Genomic DNA, 15,044 nt, shown 5'->3' with positions numbered 1-15,044 from the left:
CCTTCCATCAAATTGCTGGCTTCCCTAATGTGATAGGGGCTGTGGATGGCACCCATGTACCATTTGTGCCTCCATCTCGAAGTGAGAAGATATATAGGAACCGCAAATTGTTCCACTCACTGAACGTGATGGTGGTATGTGGCCCATCCATGGAGATTCTCGCCTTCAACTCGAAGTTTCCCGGAAGTGCCCATGACTCTCATGTCATCCGACAAACCGGGATATGGCAAAGACTACAAGAGCTGGAAGGCCGTGATGCGTGGGTTCTGGGTGACTCCGGTTACCCATGTACGCCCTGGCTACTTACGCCGTACAGCTACCCAGCACCGGGCCCACAGGAGGCATTCAATCGGGCGCATGTTGCCACCAGGCAAGTGGTGGAGCGCTCAATTGGCCTTTTAAAGGGTCGATTTAGAGTGCTCCACCGCACTGGTGGTGACTTACAATATGCGCCTCAAATGGTGTCGAGGATCGTGGGCCTGTGTATATTTTTCCACAACATTGCTGTGCGGCGTGAGATACCCTTTGATGAGTGGGAGGTACCATCTGAGCCGCAAGATCCGCCCATGCGCCCATCCCGCGCCCCTGAATGCCGGAGGGGATACCAGCTGCGGGACTCTGTGGCGCAAAGATACTTCAGGTACATTTTATCTAGTTGACAGAACACACCAATTTTAGTAAAAATCACCCCTTCAAATAAGTACAGTGTGTTAGTTGTCAGTGTTACAAAACGAAAATTAGGCAGCCTGCCCTCCTAATGGCAAAGAAATAGTAGATATTTATCATATGTGCTTAGTTTTGGGGGAAGTTCAATATAGGTGCTCATTATTATACCTTGTACAAGGGATCTTATGTGTTTGTTATATCTTCATTATTGTAGTTGATACTATCCCTGATGACTGGTGAGTACATTGATTTATTCTCTAATGTGTTGTGGATTTTTTCCTGTGTTGATGTATGATTTGTTTGCAGATATATATATATATATCTATATATATGATATTTGAATTTATTAACATGTTTAAAAATTTCAAGGAGCAGGCAGGCAGCCAGGCACCCAGGCAGGCAGGCAGGCAGGCAGGCAGGCAGGCAGGCAGGGCTGGTGTATAATGCTGGACTCAGGATACCTGCAAGTATGTGTATGTGTCTTTTAAACATAAATGTACGCATACACATAGATGCATAGAGTAAGTAATGCTAACTACAGCTATGCGTTGCTAAGCTATAGCACGCGTTGCTTGGCGGAGCGAGGCGTCATTGGATTTGCTAAGTGCATACACACTGTGTTTTATATATATCAGATTTGTTCATTGCCATACATCAGCACTACTGTTTTGAAGGCATGCGAATTTGTCACCATTTGTGTTGGCGCAGAGACGCTGTTCATGTAAAGATGAACAATAAAGTTATTAACACAAATAACTGTGATAAACCAATGCCACCACCTGATTGGTTGATTGATGCCATTGTTAACATGGCGGCGACACAAAGGGCAGACCCGTTTTCGGCTGCGGAGCTGAGGGTTCTTGTCTCCGTCATGGAGACAAGGCTGGGCCGTGCGGGGCCCTTTATCAGTAACCGCCATAAGCGGAGGGCCTATGCTGCGGCAGGCCGCCGGATTTACGCCCGCACTCGGGTGCGGAGGACGATCGGCCAGCTCGAGAGGCGGTGGTCGGACCTCCGCAGGCGCCAGCCCCAGCTGTTACAGCAAATTAGGGGCGAAATAGCTGAGTGTGAGTATTTTAGCTATGAAATTTCGCACTTACAACATAGCATCTAGAAACAATAAAATGTGTCTCATGATAAGTGGGTGTCCATGGGTTTAAAAGTCCATAGACTGTTATGTGTGCTTCTTCCTGGTTAACATGCAGTCATGTGGCTTTTATATGTAATGACATAGCATTGATGATTCTGATGCATACAATGTGCCAGATCTAATATGTGTTACACATTGATAAATGCCAGGGTTGTAATGTTTGAACAAATTACTAACAATCACATAATAATTGAAATGTCACATTTTGGAGTCCATTAACAGTAAGGAGCTACTTTCCAGCATCGTTTGCCATCATTATCACCCTTCCATGTATGTCTTGTTATGGATTAATACATGTGCCCCAATGACCCGACATTGACCATGATTTTTTTTTCTACCACACAGCACGAGCCCGAGCCCGACAGGCCCGTGAAGAGGCCGAGGCAGCCCTGGCCGAGGAGGAGGGCCAAGAGCCGGAGGAGGAGGTGGCGGCAAGGGTGGAGGAGGAGGAAGTGGAGGAGGAGGAGGAAATGTTGGAGGAGCAAGTGGAGGAGATGGTGGAGGAGATGGTGGAGGAGGTGGAGGAGATGGTGGAGGAGGTGGTGGAGGAGGAGGAGGTGCCTGAGGCGGTGGTGGTGGAGGAGGTGGAAGAGGAGTTGGTGGCAGAGGAGGTGGTGTTGGTGGCGGAGGAGGAGGTGGAGGAGGTGGTGGTGGTGGAGGAGGTGGTTGTGGCGGAGGAGGTGGACGAGGTGACGGTGGCGGAGGAGCTGGCGGAGGAGGGGGCTGAGGAGGCCACGGTTGCCCCAGAGGTGTCGGAATCCGAGGGGGAGGAGGCGTGTCAGGCCCCGGAGTCCCATCAGATCGGTATGTTTACATAATGCATCATTCATGAAGTAGTTGTAGTGGTATTTGTTATGTAGCACTGGTGATTAAAAATTTTGTTCCAATACTATTAATACAGACCCCAAAGTGGGTAGCTACAGATACAGGTACGGGTTAGATGGGGTGTCCAAGGCATCCCTTTCATCCAGGACACCTCTGAATTACACTGGTTTGGGGGATGGCTTGGAGCTCCATTTTGACTGCCACATAACCGTTGTAGTTAAACAGGATCCTGGAGTAAAGGGATGAGTGGATCATTTGTGGATTAAATTCACCTGCTGCAAGCGTTGATTATGACCCATCAAATAGTGGAATCTATATTGTTGGTGAATGTTATTTATAAACTATAGGATGTATGCTATAAATGGAGTAGGGCCCGGCCTACCTTGGAATGGAGTCACAAGTTGCCAGTGTCCCAGGAGCCTACTCTACCTAAACACCCCCTGTAGTTCAGATTGTTTTTTTGCCCTCACAGATTTGTAGGTTGGTTTAGACTGAATGATGATTTTGAGGATGTGTACTGTGCATTCCTGACATTTGCATAACTCCCATGGCACGAACCATCACTGAACTTAGACTGAGGAGATTGTGACAAGTTCTTATTGACGGAGGCCATGACATGCTTGTCATTGGTTAGTCATGGGTGGGTTGTGACTGAGAAGAAACACTATGACTGTTATGTCTTCTGCAGAGTAAAGGCTAGAGGGCAAAAAACACAGTATGTAGCAAATAAGTTTGCATGTATGTATATATGTATGTGTCATATCTATTTATCTATGTGTGTCTCTATCTCTCTACATAGATATATATATATATATATATATATATATATATATATATATATATATATATATATATATATATATATATACACAGACATGTCACCTAGCATTTCTGCAATGTATGTAGCAGTATGTGAAATGTATGCATGAATATCATGACTAATTTTTGCCCCTTTGACATGCCCACAGATGCCACAACGCCGGCAGATGAGGGAATTCGTGGGGCCCTGCTGCGGATGGGCCACCATTTGCGCTTGCTCATCGCAGACCTGCAGGACCTGCGCGATCTCCTACTTTAAAATGTTTGATTATTTTTTTCTATTTATTTGTTCAGCATAATAAACTATTTATGCAAGTTGAAAGTTGTTGGTTTTCTTTGCCCATTAAACAGTATATGTGTAGATTGTTTATAATCTTTTACACAGGGTCTAATACAAACCATTGCACTTGATTTGCTGTAAGGGTTAATGTGTGCAATGCATGTGTTAGGCATGCTTGTAAGGATATATTGGCATCTAATTGATTCCAATTCCAAAGAAGCATTTTTTTATGAGGATAGGTAATTGAATAAGTGGGTCATGTGATGTATTGCAGAATATACATCATAGTGGGTTGTTTGGCGTAAATACTCCGCTTACGGGCGGTAGCACCGCTTGGCTCCCGTTCGGATGCGGTATTCCCGAGCATACTCTGTACTACTCTGTAATACCGTGCAGAATCGGAGTGTTTCTCCCGCACACGCATGGTTTGTATGTCGTCCGTAAACACGCCCTGTTCTTAAAGAGTGAGTCCGTCCGAATGCGGAGGACACGTGGGCGTTTCTACGGACGATGGCCGCACGCGGCAAAACACCGTGGCGTGCGGACCGCTCCGTAAGAATGCGGGAATATCCGCACCGATCAGAATAAGGGCCACTGTTACATACACTGAGGCAGACAGGTCCGGGCTCAGCTGTCTGCCCTCAGTCGTCGCTGCTGCCATATGAAGAAGTGACGCATAAGAGGGCTGGAAGATAGCCAAGCTGCAGATGTTGATAGACGAAGAGATCCTTGAGTGCGGACCCAGGTGGAGGATTTTCTGTGAGAGCAAGTACATCAAGGTGACAGCTGGGTGACTGATGTCACTGGTTGGAGGGAAGGAGGGAGGGTGCACATACCCAATGCAGAATGCATGGTCAATTTGGACTGTGATTGCCCCTTATCCCACTACCTACAATGAATCATTAGGATATCTTTTTTTTATGACACCCTCTATGAAGTTCACTTAAAAAAAAGAGTGTGGGGGGGGGGGGGCAGCTGTGGTCTTTCACAAGATGTGCCATTTTGTTTATTATTAATCATTGCAGCATGGTCTTCCATAGGTGCAGTTACCCAGCATGGCACTGATCCAGGGTTGCTCTAGGGATTTCTGGGTCATTGCAATGTGCCCACTTCATGTAGCAAAGGGGAGGGGGGGACACACGCTACGGGCTCGGTGGCTCGATACGCTTGCCACGCTATCTAGAAACAACTCCATGCCAATGTGGATAGTGGGGGTATGAACTATCCACGCTGGCATGGAGTTTATTTAGTTTATTTTAGAAAGCTTGTTGAGCACAGAACCCGGAAGTAGCGTGCAGCCATTCACGTCCACAACTCCTACCCCATGCCACTACTCTAATACAGTAAATACAGTAAATACAGTTTGTTTAATTTATCACAAATTAATCTCTAAAGATTGTTTTTAAAATACTTAAATGTAAGAGACAAATCAGTCAAAACCACTTTTACAGTATGCTCATTCCAAAGAACACCTGTTTCAATATACTAGAGATTACCTAGCCAATGAGTTTAGGGTGGTTAACTGTGGAAAAAATATAGATTATGAGTCTTTTAAAAGTAAATATTAAATAACAGAATATACTTTTGAGATCATTTAAATAAAATGTGCTCTAATGCTACTGTTCACATGTAGAGCTACTCACCCGAGACTTTTCTTCCAGTCTTGTCATCATAACAATGGTGGCAGAACGCTGCTCCCATACCATGCGCCAAAAGTCTCCAAAGGTATCAGGAAGGGGTCCCTGAGTTGCAATGTATGCGTTTTGTTTACGGTACCCATCAATATAGTTGGCATTAATATAGTCACTGCCAAGAATTCCTGTAGTAAATGGAAAGACTTATTACCGTATTTCTAGAAATAATTTAAAGAAAACAATAGTAATCCTGGGAAGGGTGTTTGGAACCAATGAACGAAATGCAAATTTTAATACTCAGTAACCTAGTCGAAGTAATCTCACAATTGAAAAGGGGAAAATTGTCAAAGAGTAACATACACCACATTTTACAACTACAGCATAAACCACAAGTCACTGTACAAAACAAATATATAGAAATGTAGCTAAAATAGATATAAATAGATAGACACATATAGAATAGATTAGATAAGATAGATAGATTTTCCATAGAGAAAGAAAACTTATTTTCAATGGGGAAATAGCGGCGGACGCCTATTCAAAGCTGTCTTGAAGAGGTAGATCGACAGGACGGGCCCGACTTTAAAAGCTGTGGGGCCCATTTTGATAATAACGGACATTAATTGTTGTGATTGCGGCTGAATCTCAACAATACATTGCTGTTTACGCGCACACGCCCCCTTTTCACCGATCACCAGGTGGGGCATTGAATCCCATCTGGCGATATGCTGTTCAGCAAAACTAAAACAGGCCAGGTTTATGGCTGTCAGGACGAATCGACAGTCGGGACCCGGGATTGAATACCCCCCATAGTTTCATTTGTCCCATTAAGGCTTCTCATATGTGGTCTGAAATTGCATTAACCCACAGAGCTCTATCACTCAATATAAAAAAAGCAATGAAATTCCAATCCATAATTGATGTTTTCCTTGCGCAATACAGATATAGTATGCTATCATAACATTGTAATTAAGTGATAGAACACACAAATCTGTGAATTAGCAGCTCCAGCAGTTTGTGAATGACAGCTCTCTCCATGTGATTGCTGAACCTACAGTTAACCACTGGTTGTGATGGCATACCATATCCAAGCTTGGCGACCTGTTCATACCCCCACTATCCATGTCAGCGCGGAGTTGATTTTATAAAGTGTGGCGAGCGCAGCGAGCCCTACAAGGGGACATGGATTACTTGATGTGTAATCTGCGTCCGCTCACCACGCTTCGGGCTCATTTTAAGCGGACGCTCGCCATGCTTCGGGCTCAGTGGCTCGCTGCGCCCGCCTCACTTTATAAAATCAACTCCATGCCGACATGTATAGTGGGTGTATGAACAGGTCGGGAGTATGCCAGTGCATCAGAACAGGTCGGGAGTATGCAGTGTGCGTCCCCTTGCGGCGCACACTGCGCTCGCCACGCTACGGGCTGACATGGATAGTGGGGATGTGGGTCGAATTATATGCACATTGCATGCAAATCGTATGGAAATATCACATGCGCTTTGCATACAATCTGCAGGGAAGTGACACCGTGAAGCTACACAAGTTAGTTTTTCTCCTGTTTGGCAGTAATGTTGATTGCATCTTTCCATAAACAACAAATATTCCAGAGAAATAAGCTGGGGATGAAGGCTTAAACATCTACATTTACATTTGGAATACTCAGGAGTCAATTCAGTCAGAATTGTGGTTGTGATTTGACATTGCAACACTGATACTTTATCATTTCACCAAATAGCAGTGTGCAGGAAAAGTAGTGATGCGAGCCTACCATAATTGATCATTTATGTGCAGTCAGACAAATATTTCAAGGATTTGCAGTGGCACATCGCTGCTAATTGAATTGGCCACTCTGACCACCCAATCTAACATATTTTACAAGTAAATATGTTGACATAATATTAAAAATATATACTTTTTACAAATGCAATAAAATTTTTTATAAATATGCATTTCAGTACCTTCAACAGGCAGGAGGATAACCCGAGAGTGATCATAGGCAATTACATTAGCGTAGCGATTTTTGGGTTTGTTGACTTCAAGGTTGGAATGCTCCCAAGTGAACTGCTGTCCTGGATCAATGGACTGGAAGAAAACAATGTTTAGATCAACTGGTAAATTAAAAAAAAAAATCAGAAATTTTTGCACCCTAACTCCCACCCAGTAGGAGGAGATGCTGACTCAGGGCCACCGTCCTGTGCTGCCATGCTGGACCCTCACCCACTGGCAGAAGCTGCACAGTATCCCCCACCCTCTTTAGTCCCTCGTATGCCCACACATGCCTATCACAACCCAGCTTCCTGATCTCCTGAACCGTAACTTCCACCACTGGGGAGTCACTGACGCTGTGTTGCCCACATACCCCTATCATGCCTCATAGCCCAGCCTCCTGCTCTCACGCACACTAACTCTCACCCAGTAGGAGGAGACCCTGACTCAGGGCCACCGTCCTGTACTCCTGTGCTGCCACGCTGGACTCTCACCCACTGGCAGAAGCTGCACAGTGTCCCCCACCCTCTTTAGTCCCCCGTATGCCCACACACCCCTATCACTACCCAGCTTCCTGCTCTCCTGAAACGTAACTTCCACCATTGGGGAGTCGCTGATGCTGTGTTGCCCACATTCCCCTATCATGTCTCATAGCCCAGCCTCCTGCTCTCACGCACACTAACTCTCACCCAGTAGGAGGAGACACTGACTCAGGGCCACCATCCTGTACTCCTGTGCTGCCACGCTGGACCCTCACCCACTGGCAGAAGCTGCACAGTGTCCCCCACCCTCCTCTTTAGTCCCCCTTATGCCCACACACCCCTATCACTACCCAGCCTCCTGTTTTCCTGTGTCGTGACCTCCGCCAGTGGGGAGCCGCTGACTCAAAAACACCCTACTATACTATTGCACACACACACCTAAACAACACGCACACACACACACCCCACACCCACAAATGTCACTGTACCCTCCACACTATCAATGTACATCTTACTCTGTAACCGCTTTTTAATTTAACAAAACAATACACACCCCTTCCAAATCATATGCTCTCTATTTAACACATTTCACGTTTAACTCATGTTGCAATACAGGCCATCTTTCATACAATTCTAACCATATTTCTCACAATACAAACATTCACAAATTAAGGGGGCGCAGCCCCTCACGACGGTGTGAAGAGCGCAACGCAATGAATCACCTTGTTAAGAATACGAATACGAACAATCGTATTTGTATTCTTAGTAAATTTCCCCCTGTAGATCTAATAACTGGAAACACTCTGACTTCATCTGTGAGGTTCCACAGGTACAACTTAAAGGTACCCATACACGGTGCGATGTTTGCATGCGTTTTGGCCCCGATCGCATTGCATGCAAATCACATGCGATTTGCGTACAATGCGATTGGGACCTAGTTCAAAAAGTGGAGCCTGGGGCTGGCTTTGTGCAGCAGATACTTTTTGAGCTGTGCGATGGGATGTGCGTGGGAGTGCGCATCGCATTGTACCCCCATCGACCCATGTATGGCCACCTTTAGGACCTAATTCAGACCTGATTGGACTCCTTCCAGTTCACAGGCATGGCTTTATCAATAGACTGCGTAATGTTTACAGCCTGTAGAATGCATGCGTGAGGCAGTCCTGCTACAAAGTCCTGCTACTTTTTTTCACTAGCTGTATGCAAGTTGATTGACAGGAAGCTGGTGTTTGGGGGGTGGTAACTGGCTGTTTTCAGGTAGTGCCAGCGAAAATGCGGCCTGCAATTAGATAGAAAGTTGTGTCATCCACTCCACCCCCGATACAACTAATTTTATTGCAGCCACAGAGTAAGTCCGCAGAGTAGCTCTACACAGACTGCACATACTGGACAAATCATTAGATGGTGAGCAGCTTGCGAATGGACTTGCAGCTAATTGCAGGTCTGCAATATTTCCGCAGGCCCTGTTTGCAGGATTTTACTCTGGCGGGCGGCTTATACCTAATCGCAGGTCTCCGAAAATGAGCAGCCCAGCTATCAGGTCTGAATTAAGCCCTAAGTCTTTAATTGACTGAATCAGTCATTAATACTGTACATACAAATTCAGTTTTTTCCTAATGTCAGATATTGCCAATAGTCTATAGAATTTTAGATGTGCTGGGACAATCCTAAAAGTAGATTTACCCTTTCTGGATTGCATTTGCTATGTTTGAGTTCCTCTATTTGTAGACTCTGGATTCAAATAAACTGTAGCTAAATACATGGATTTAATCACCTTTAATCACCCATGCAACAATAGGTGATATTATTCTCAAATCTCGTCAAATAGCACCAAAACACTAATCAGAGTACAATTGAATTTGGTCTACAAAATTGTACACCAACTTCAACGGTACGGGGCCTGACATCCCTGATAAATTTAAGAATCCTGAGAATTGCAAAGAAACCAATAGTACTTCTATTGCATGTCTTTTTTTCCTTTTTGGTGGGTTTTATCCTTTGAGGAAGATGCATGAGGAATGATTATTACAGAACATCAAATCAGCACCTAGGAACACTCTAATTTTGTAGTTTTGCTATTGTATGGATGTAAGGTGTTACATTGTTTAGAGGTGTACCTGAGCAGCTTAGCGCACAAGTTTAGTCACTCTCCACTTGTTAGAGCAATTAGTACGGAATTAATACGAGCTTGGAGTGCCGCATCCCGCCTTTTTGTTCAAGCAGATTTTATAGCGTCATTACAGGCCAATATGATCATTGAGATTTTATATTAAAAGAAAACTTGATTAGAGCACTATAATATGTGGCATTTAAAATGCCATGTGTTTAATTTTATTTAACGTGACAAATATGTATGTAGAACAATAAAAATAAACATATTAAAAAACAAACACAATGCAAATGCAGCAGGTGGTGTCTATATTAAAATAGACACGTCCTGCATTTCATTTGTGATATGAATGCAGTGTTCGTAGAATCTAGCTCGGATCACCAACACGATCATGGGCTTGGTTTGCAAGGCTTACTAAGCTGGCAGCTTGCAAAGCCTGGAACTCTGTGTGCAGCCACACAGAACCTGCCCTCGCCACTTCCAGAAAACTTGCACTTGTATCAATCATGTTGTGACAGAGATTCTGTGAGAAGACTTGCAGATGGAGGGCTGCACATGTGCAGTAAACAACCTGCACATGGTTAGTCATCCAACCATTGTAGATGTGCGCTAACATTGGGTTAGCGTACTGTACATCTCTGAATCAGGCCAAAATACCATATAAAAGCCTTTTGACCAGATACACACATTATGTTGGTGGCTAAAATACTGACATACAATATGTAGATATGTTTGTTCATCCTGTTGTATGATGTGTATGATGGTGACTTGAAACATGATGACACTGCATGTTTCCAATAGATCAGGAGTCCTCAAAATATTTTGCTCTCAGACCCCATCAGACAATAAAAATAATTACAGGACCCCAGCAAGTTGCACTGCAGAAGGTCATCACATCACATGTGTAGTCAGCAGACAGCACATACATGGCAGCATTGTGGAGGCACAGAGGCCCTTATTCTGGTTGGTGCGGTAATATCCGCGTGCGTTCGTGCCGCCGATGGTTTGTGTCTGCGCATGTGCAGAGGCGTCTCTGCGCATGTGCGAGCGGGGCGTACGGCCAAATCCCGCATGAAATGTGAACACTCCGAACAGGGGGTGGAGAGGGGCGTGAAGGGCTATTTGGGCTCATTACCATATGCATACGCCCCGCGTTTCATGAGCGTTCCCATGCAAACGCTGGGCGTACGTATGGTAATGCGGCCGTGACGCACATGTAGGGGGCGGACATATGACATTGCCGGATGTCAGCTGCCCGCCCAGATCCCTGCTTTTGCACGGAGAAATGCCCGTGTGGTCTGAGGTTGCGGGAGCTGGTGGACCACTCGGTCCTGCATTCAATGGTCTGCGACCATCGAATGATGGGGGAGGTTCCCTGAGATGGAGGAGGCATATTCCATGAAAAATACACGTGCGGTCCGTTCGGCCAGCTTCTTACCGCGTACGGACGGAGTTGGCGATCCGTATGGAAGGCGGGGTTTCGCACGCACGGTCCTGGCCGCATATTCGGATCCGGCCGTACTGATCAGAATAAGGCCCAGAGTGATGGGAAGTCTAAATAACAGACAATTCTACAAATTGTTTAGACTCCTTGAATCATTGACTGAGATTAGTAAAGTCATCAGCCTGATGGTTAGCAACATAGTCACAACCCCATACTGAGAAGATCAGGACCCACAGTTGGAGAACCGCTGCAACAGATGATATTATTATTATTATTATTATTATTATTAATAATAATAATAGTAATAATAAAAAGAACAGATTATTCAGAAAAATTGCTCCTGTCAGATTCTTAAAAATCCCTTGATAAGATTTACTTAATGAATCACATACAGGTGTATGGTTTTCACTACTTACCTCATATTCCTGAGATAACTTTAGGTTATCGTTGGCCTTGAGGTGTTCTGTGTGTTCAGAAAGTTCACCGATGGGTATTGGTGGATGATTAAGCATACCTACATGAAGAAAAACCATAAGCTAATAGGAACATTTGATTAATGTAACCAAACAGAACTTAAAGAAAGGTTTTTTTTAAAATGTGAGAGCTGCAATGAAAGGATAGAGGTTAGACCAGATCACATCAGGGCTCGAAATTATATCCTGAAATACAGTAATTAAAGATAAATGAGATCTATGATTTCCATTATAGCTCCATATTCAGCATATACAGGCTGGGGGTCAATAGCACATATTAAAAAGTACTAGCTAAAGCAGCAAAGAAAACAAGTGAGATGACTTACGGTATAAGTGCAATGAATAGAAGTATGCAATGAGCTTGTGAAAGGGATCAGATATTGAAGCTAAAATGGCTACAAAGAATAGTACAAATATTTCAAAATGTATTTGTAATTTTGTGGATTTTTAGGACACCGGAATGAAATGCACAGAAAAAACTCACCCAAACCTAACTCTCTCTGCACATATTACACCCTCACCCCCCCCCCCCCCCACCCCACCTGCAGTGCACATGGTTTTGTCCATCTGCAAACCAAATGTGCCTAAATCAGGCCCTTGGTACAGAACCACTGGGACCCCAACCTTTTTGACTAATTAGATACATAGAATTTTTTTGTTGTTGTTAAAAGTAAAATGTGCACTGCAGGTGGGCACATCTGGAGACATGATATGTAACTGGCACTAAATATGTGCAAGTAAATGATTGCTTGGCAGTCAAAGGGCAGTATTCAATGACAGTTCTAGCGATGTGTAGCGAATCCTGTTTAGGATTCACTGCACATTCGCAGGGTTCCGAAGGGCTGGAGCATTCGCTGCCAGCCCTCCCGCTTACCCTATTCAACGCCTCAGGGGCTCACTTCCCCTGAAGGTGATTTTTTAACCCCTGCGGCTAGTGCCCAAGGAGCCGGAGGACAGCGGCAGACAGGGAGATGGAAGCCTCCCTGCCTGCCACAGAATGTGTGGGGAAGAAGGAGGGCTCCCGGGGACACAGGCAGCAAAAGCTTCCCCCCGGGAGAGCTGGCAGGGGACGCAGGTAGGGAGCCGCCGCACTGGTCCCGCTCCTGCATATGTAATGAGCAGGACCAGTGTGCAGTGAATATTTAATGAGCAGCTCCCTGCCCCCTGCTGGCAAATGTGTAAAAAAAAAAATCTAAATTAAATATATATTCATAAATAAATAAAAATAGCAGAATAATATTACAGATTTTTTTACACCAAAAAACAAAACAAAAAAAACCCTTTATTTTAAAAGATCACATTCCAGTTCGCCTTTAAAAGATGTTGAATGCAAAACCTTGAATCATGGCGAAAATCACGCTGAAAGCAGTTCTCCATCCTTAAAATGAATTTTAATTGCTTTGCATAACTTCTAGGTATGATTATTACTCTGGTTGTTTCTTGACATACTGTATTTTGTGTCTTCATATCAACAGCCTTTTGTGTTAATAGTAATGGTCATAAATGTCTAAAACCGTGTATTTATGTTTTGCCGTGTTTGGTACTATTTGCGCTAGTCAGTCTTTTTGTTTTATATTTGATACATATGTTTGTTATGTTTTGTTGCACTTTATATGTATATCTGTATGTACATTGGTAGTTAATTTTTCACGGCATTCCAAGGTGCAGCCTGACTGACGCCACTCACAGAGGCTCAGGTGAGTGGTCCCGGGGCCAGAAACGTCTGAATAGACAAGGTGTGGTTTGGGTTATAAAGGGATGGGTCTTGTTTGTTTATCCTGAAGACAATGTGATAAATTGAAACATTGATGCTAACACTGTCTATGTGAATTGATTTGGAGTCCGTTGTGCTGCATTCATGGTGTGTGTGTGTGTATATATATATATATATATATATATATATATATATACACACATACACATATATACACACACACATATACACTGTATAATTATATATGCTCCAGTGCCTTCCAAAGATATAATTGCCCAATATTATGCTGCAATATGACGTCACTCTAAATCTTGACAGGGCACCGACATGTATTTTGCCTCTGGGAAACTGGGATGATGTAATGCCACTAGTACGGTATGGGACAGGAATATGGAAGTGCTTTATTAATGAGATGGGGGAGTGACCATAGGCCACACAAAAGTGCTGGTTTGATTGCACAATTGATTCAGGTGGGTGGGTATTGGGTAGGCTTTTCCTTTGGGTAAAGCTGCAGCCCCCTATCAAAGGTATTGTGGACCTTTGTGAAAATTAACAACCTGGGGAGTGATAGAAACTACCACAAGGTGGCGCTGCTCTACCACAAAGCACAATTAAAACATAATTTTTGTGATATCACTTATTTAATAAAAAACACATTATACATTTCATCAACACTCAAATGGACATACAAGCTGGATCCCAGCTGAGGAAGCCGCCGAATACGTGTAAGGCGGAGAAACAAGTCTTGGAAGCTCGCTACAGCCCGATGCCAGTACCCCACCACGCTGCACTTATCAGCGCTCTCACCGCTGACATTGGTGAGCCCATCATGTAAAAACGCTCATAAAGGAGTTTCATTATTTGGACACTTTGTACCTGGAGCTGGTCTCAAAACGACCTATACAAAGACTGCTCGGATATAGGGAAAAGTGGACTAATATCTTCGTGATCCACCAAAAAGGATCTTTCAGGATAACCATCAAAAAGGGACTGGTAACTATTGCCACATCTAAATGCCTCAGAATATGCCTGAATATAATATAATATAAGCCTTACTTGAGAATTTATCGCTCTGCATAATTAACGCATGCATTATATGTTACATGTTGTTTGTCTTGTATGTCCATTTGAGTGTCGATGAATTGTATAATGTGTTTTTTATTAAATAAGTGATATCACAAAAATTATGTTTTAATTGTGCTTTGTGGTAAAGCAGCGCCACCTTGTGGTAGTTTTATATTACTCCCCAGGTTCTTTATTAATGGGACTGGTGTTTTTAGGCTTGCAGGTAGGGGTTAAAATTACTCAAATATATACCATTACATATTTTTATGTACAGTACCACTAATTTTCGGAAAAACACTTGCTTTTTATCATTCTTTATTTAGCTGTTTTCTAAAAAGGCATATAACAGCCATTTATCATACGACAAGAACAACAAAAAACTTTTATTATGGTCA

General features: G+C 43.8%; 1 protein-coding gene across 1 annotated transcript in view; it reads right to left on the bottom strand.

Annotated features, from left to right (window-relative positions):
• The window catches only part of PTPRS (protein tyrosine phosphatase receptor type S), a 366,190-nt gene that overhangs the window by 36,922 nt on the left and 314,224 nt on the right, over nt 1-15,044 (bottom strand). The window contains exons 25-27 of the mRNA XM_083179390.1: nt 11,814-11,911; nt 7,334-7,457; nt 5,384-5,559 (exon numbers count right to left, since the gene is read on the bottom strand). Of these exons, the coding sequence (XP_083035516.1) occupies nt 5,384-5,559; nt 7,334-7,457; nt 11,814-11,911 (398 nt within the window). The remainder of the gene's footprint in view (nt 1-5,383; nt 5,560-7,333; nt 7,458-11,813; nt 11,912-15,044) is intronic.

The sequence above is a fragment of the Crinia signifera genome, chromosome 1 (genome assembly GCF_055691185.1).
Source record: "Crinia signifera chromosome 1, ASM5569118v1, whole genome shotgun sequence".
Lineage (NCBI taxonomy): Eukaryota > Metazoa > Chordata > Amphibia > Anura > Myobatrachidae > Crinia > Crinia signifera.
This window is presented reverse-complemented; position numbering and strand designations above follow the sequence as displayed.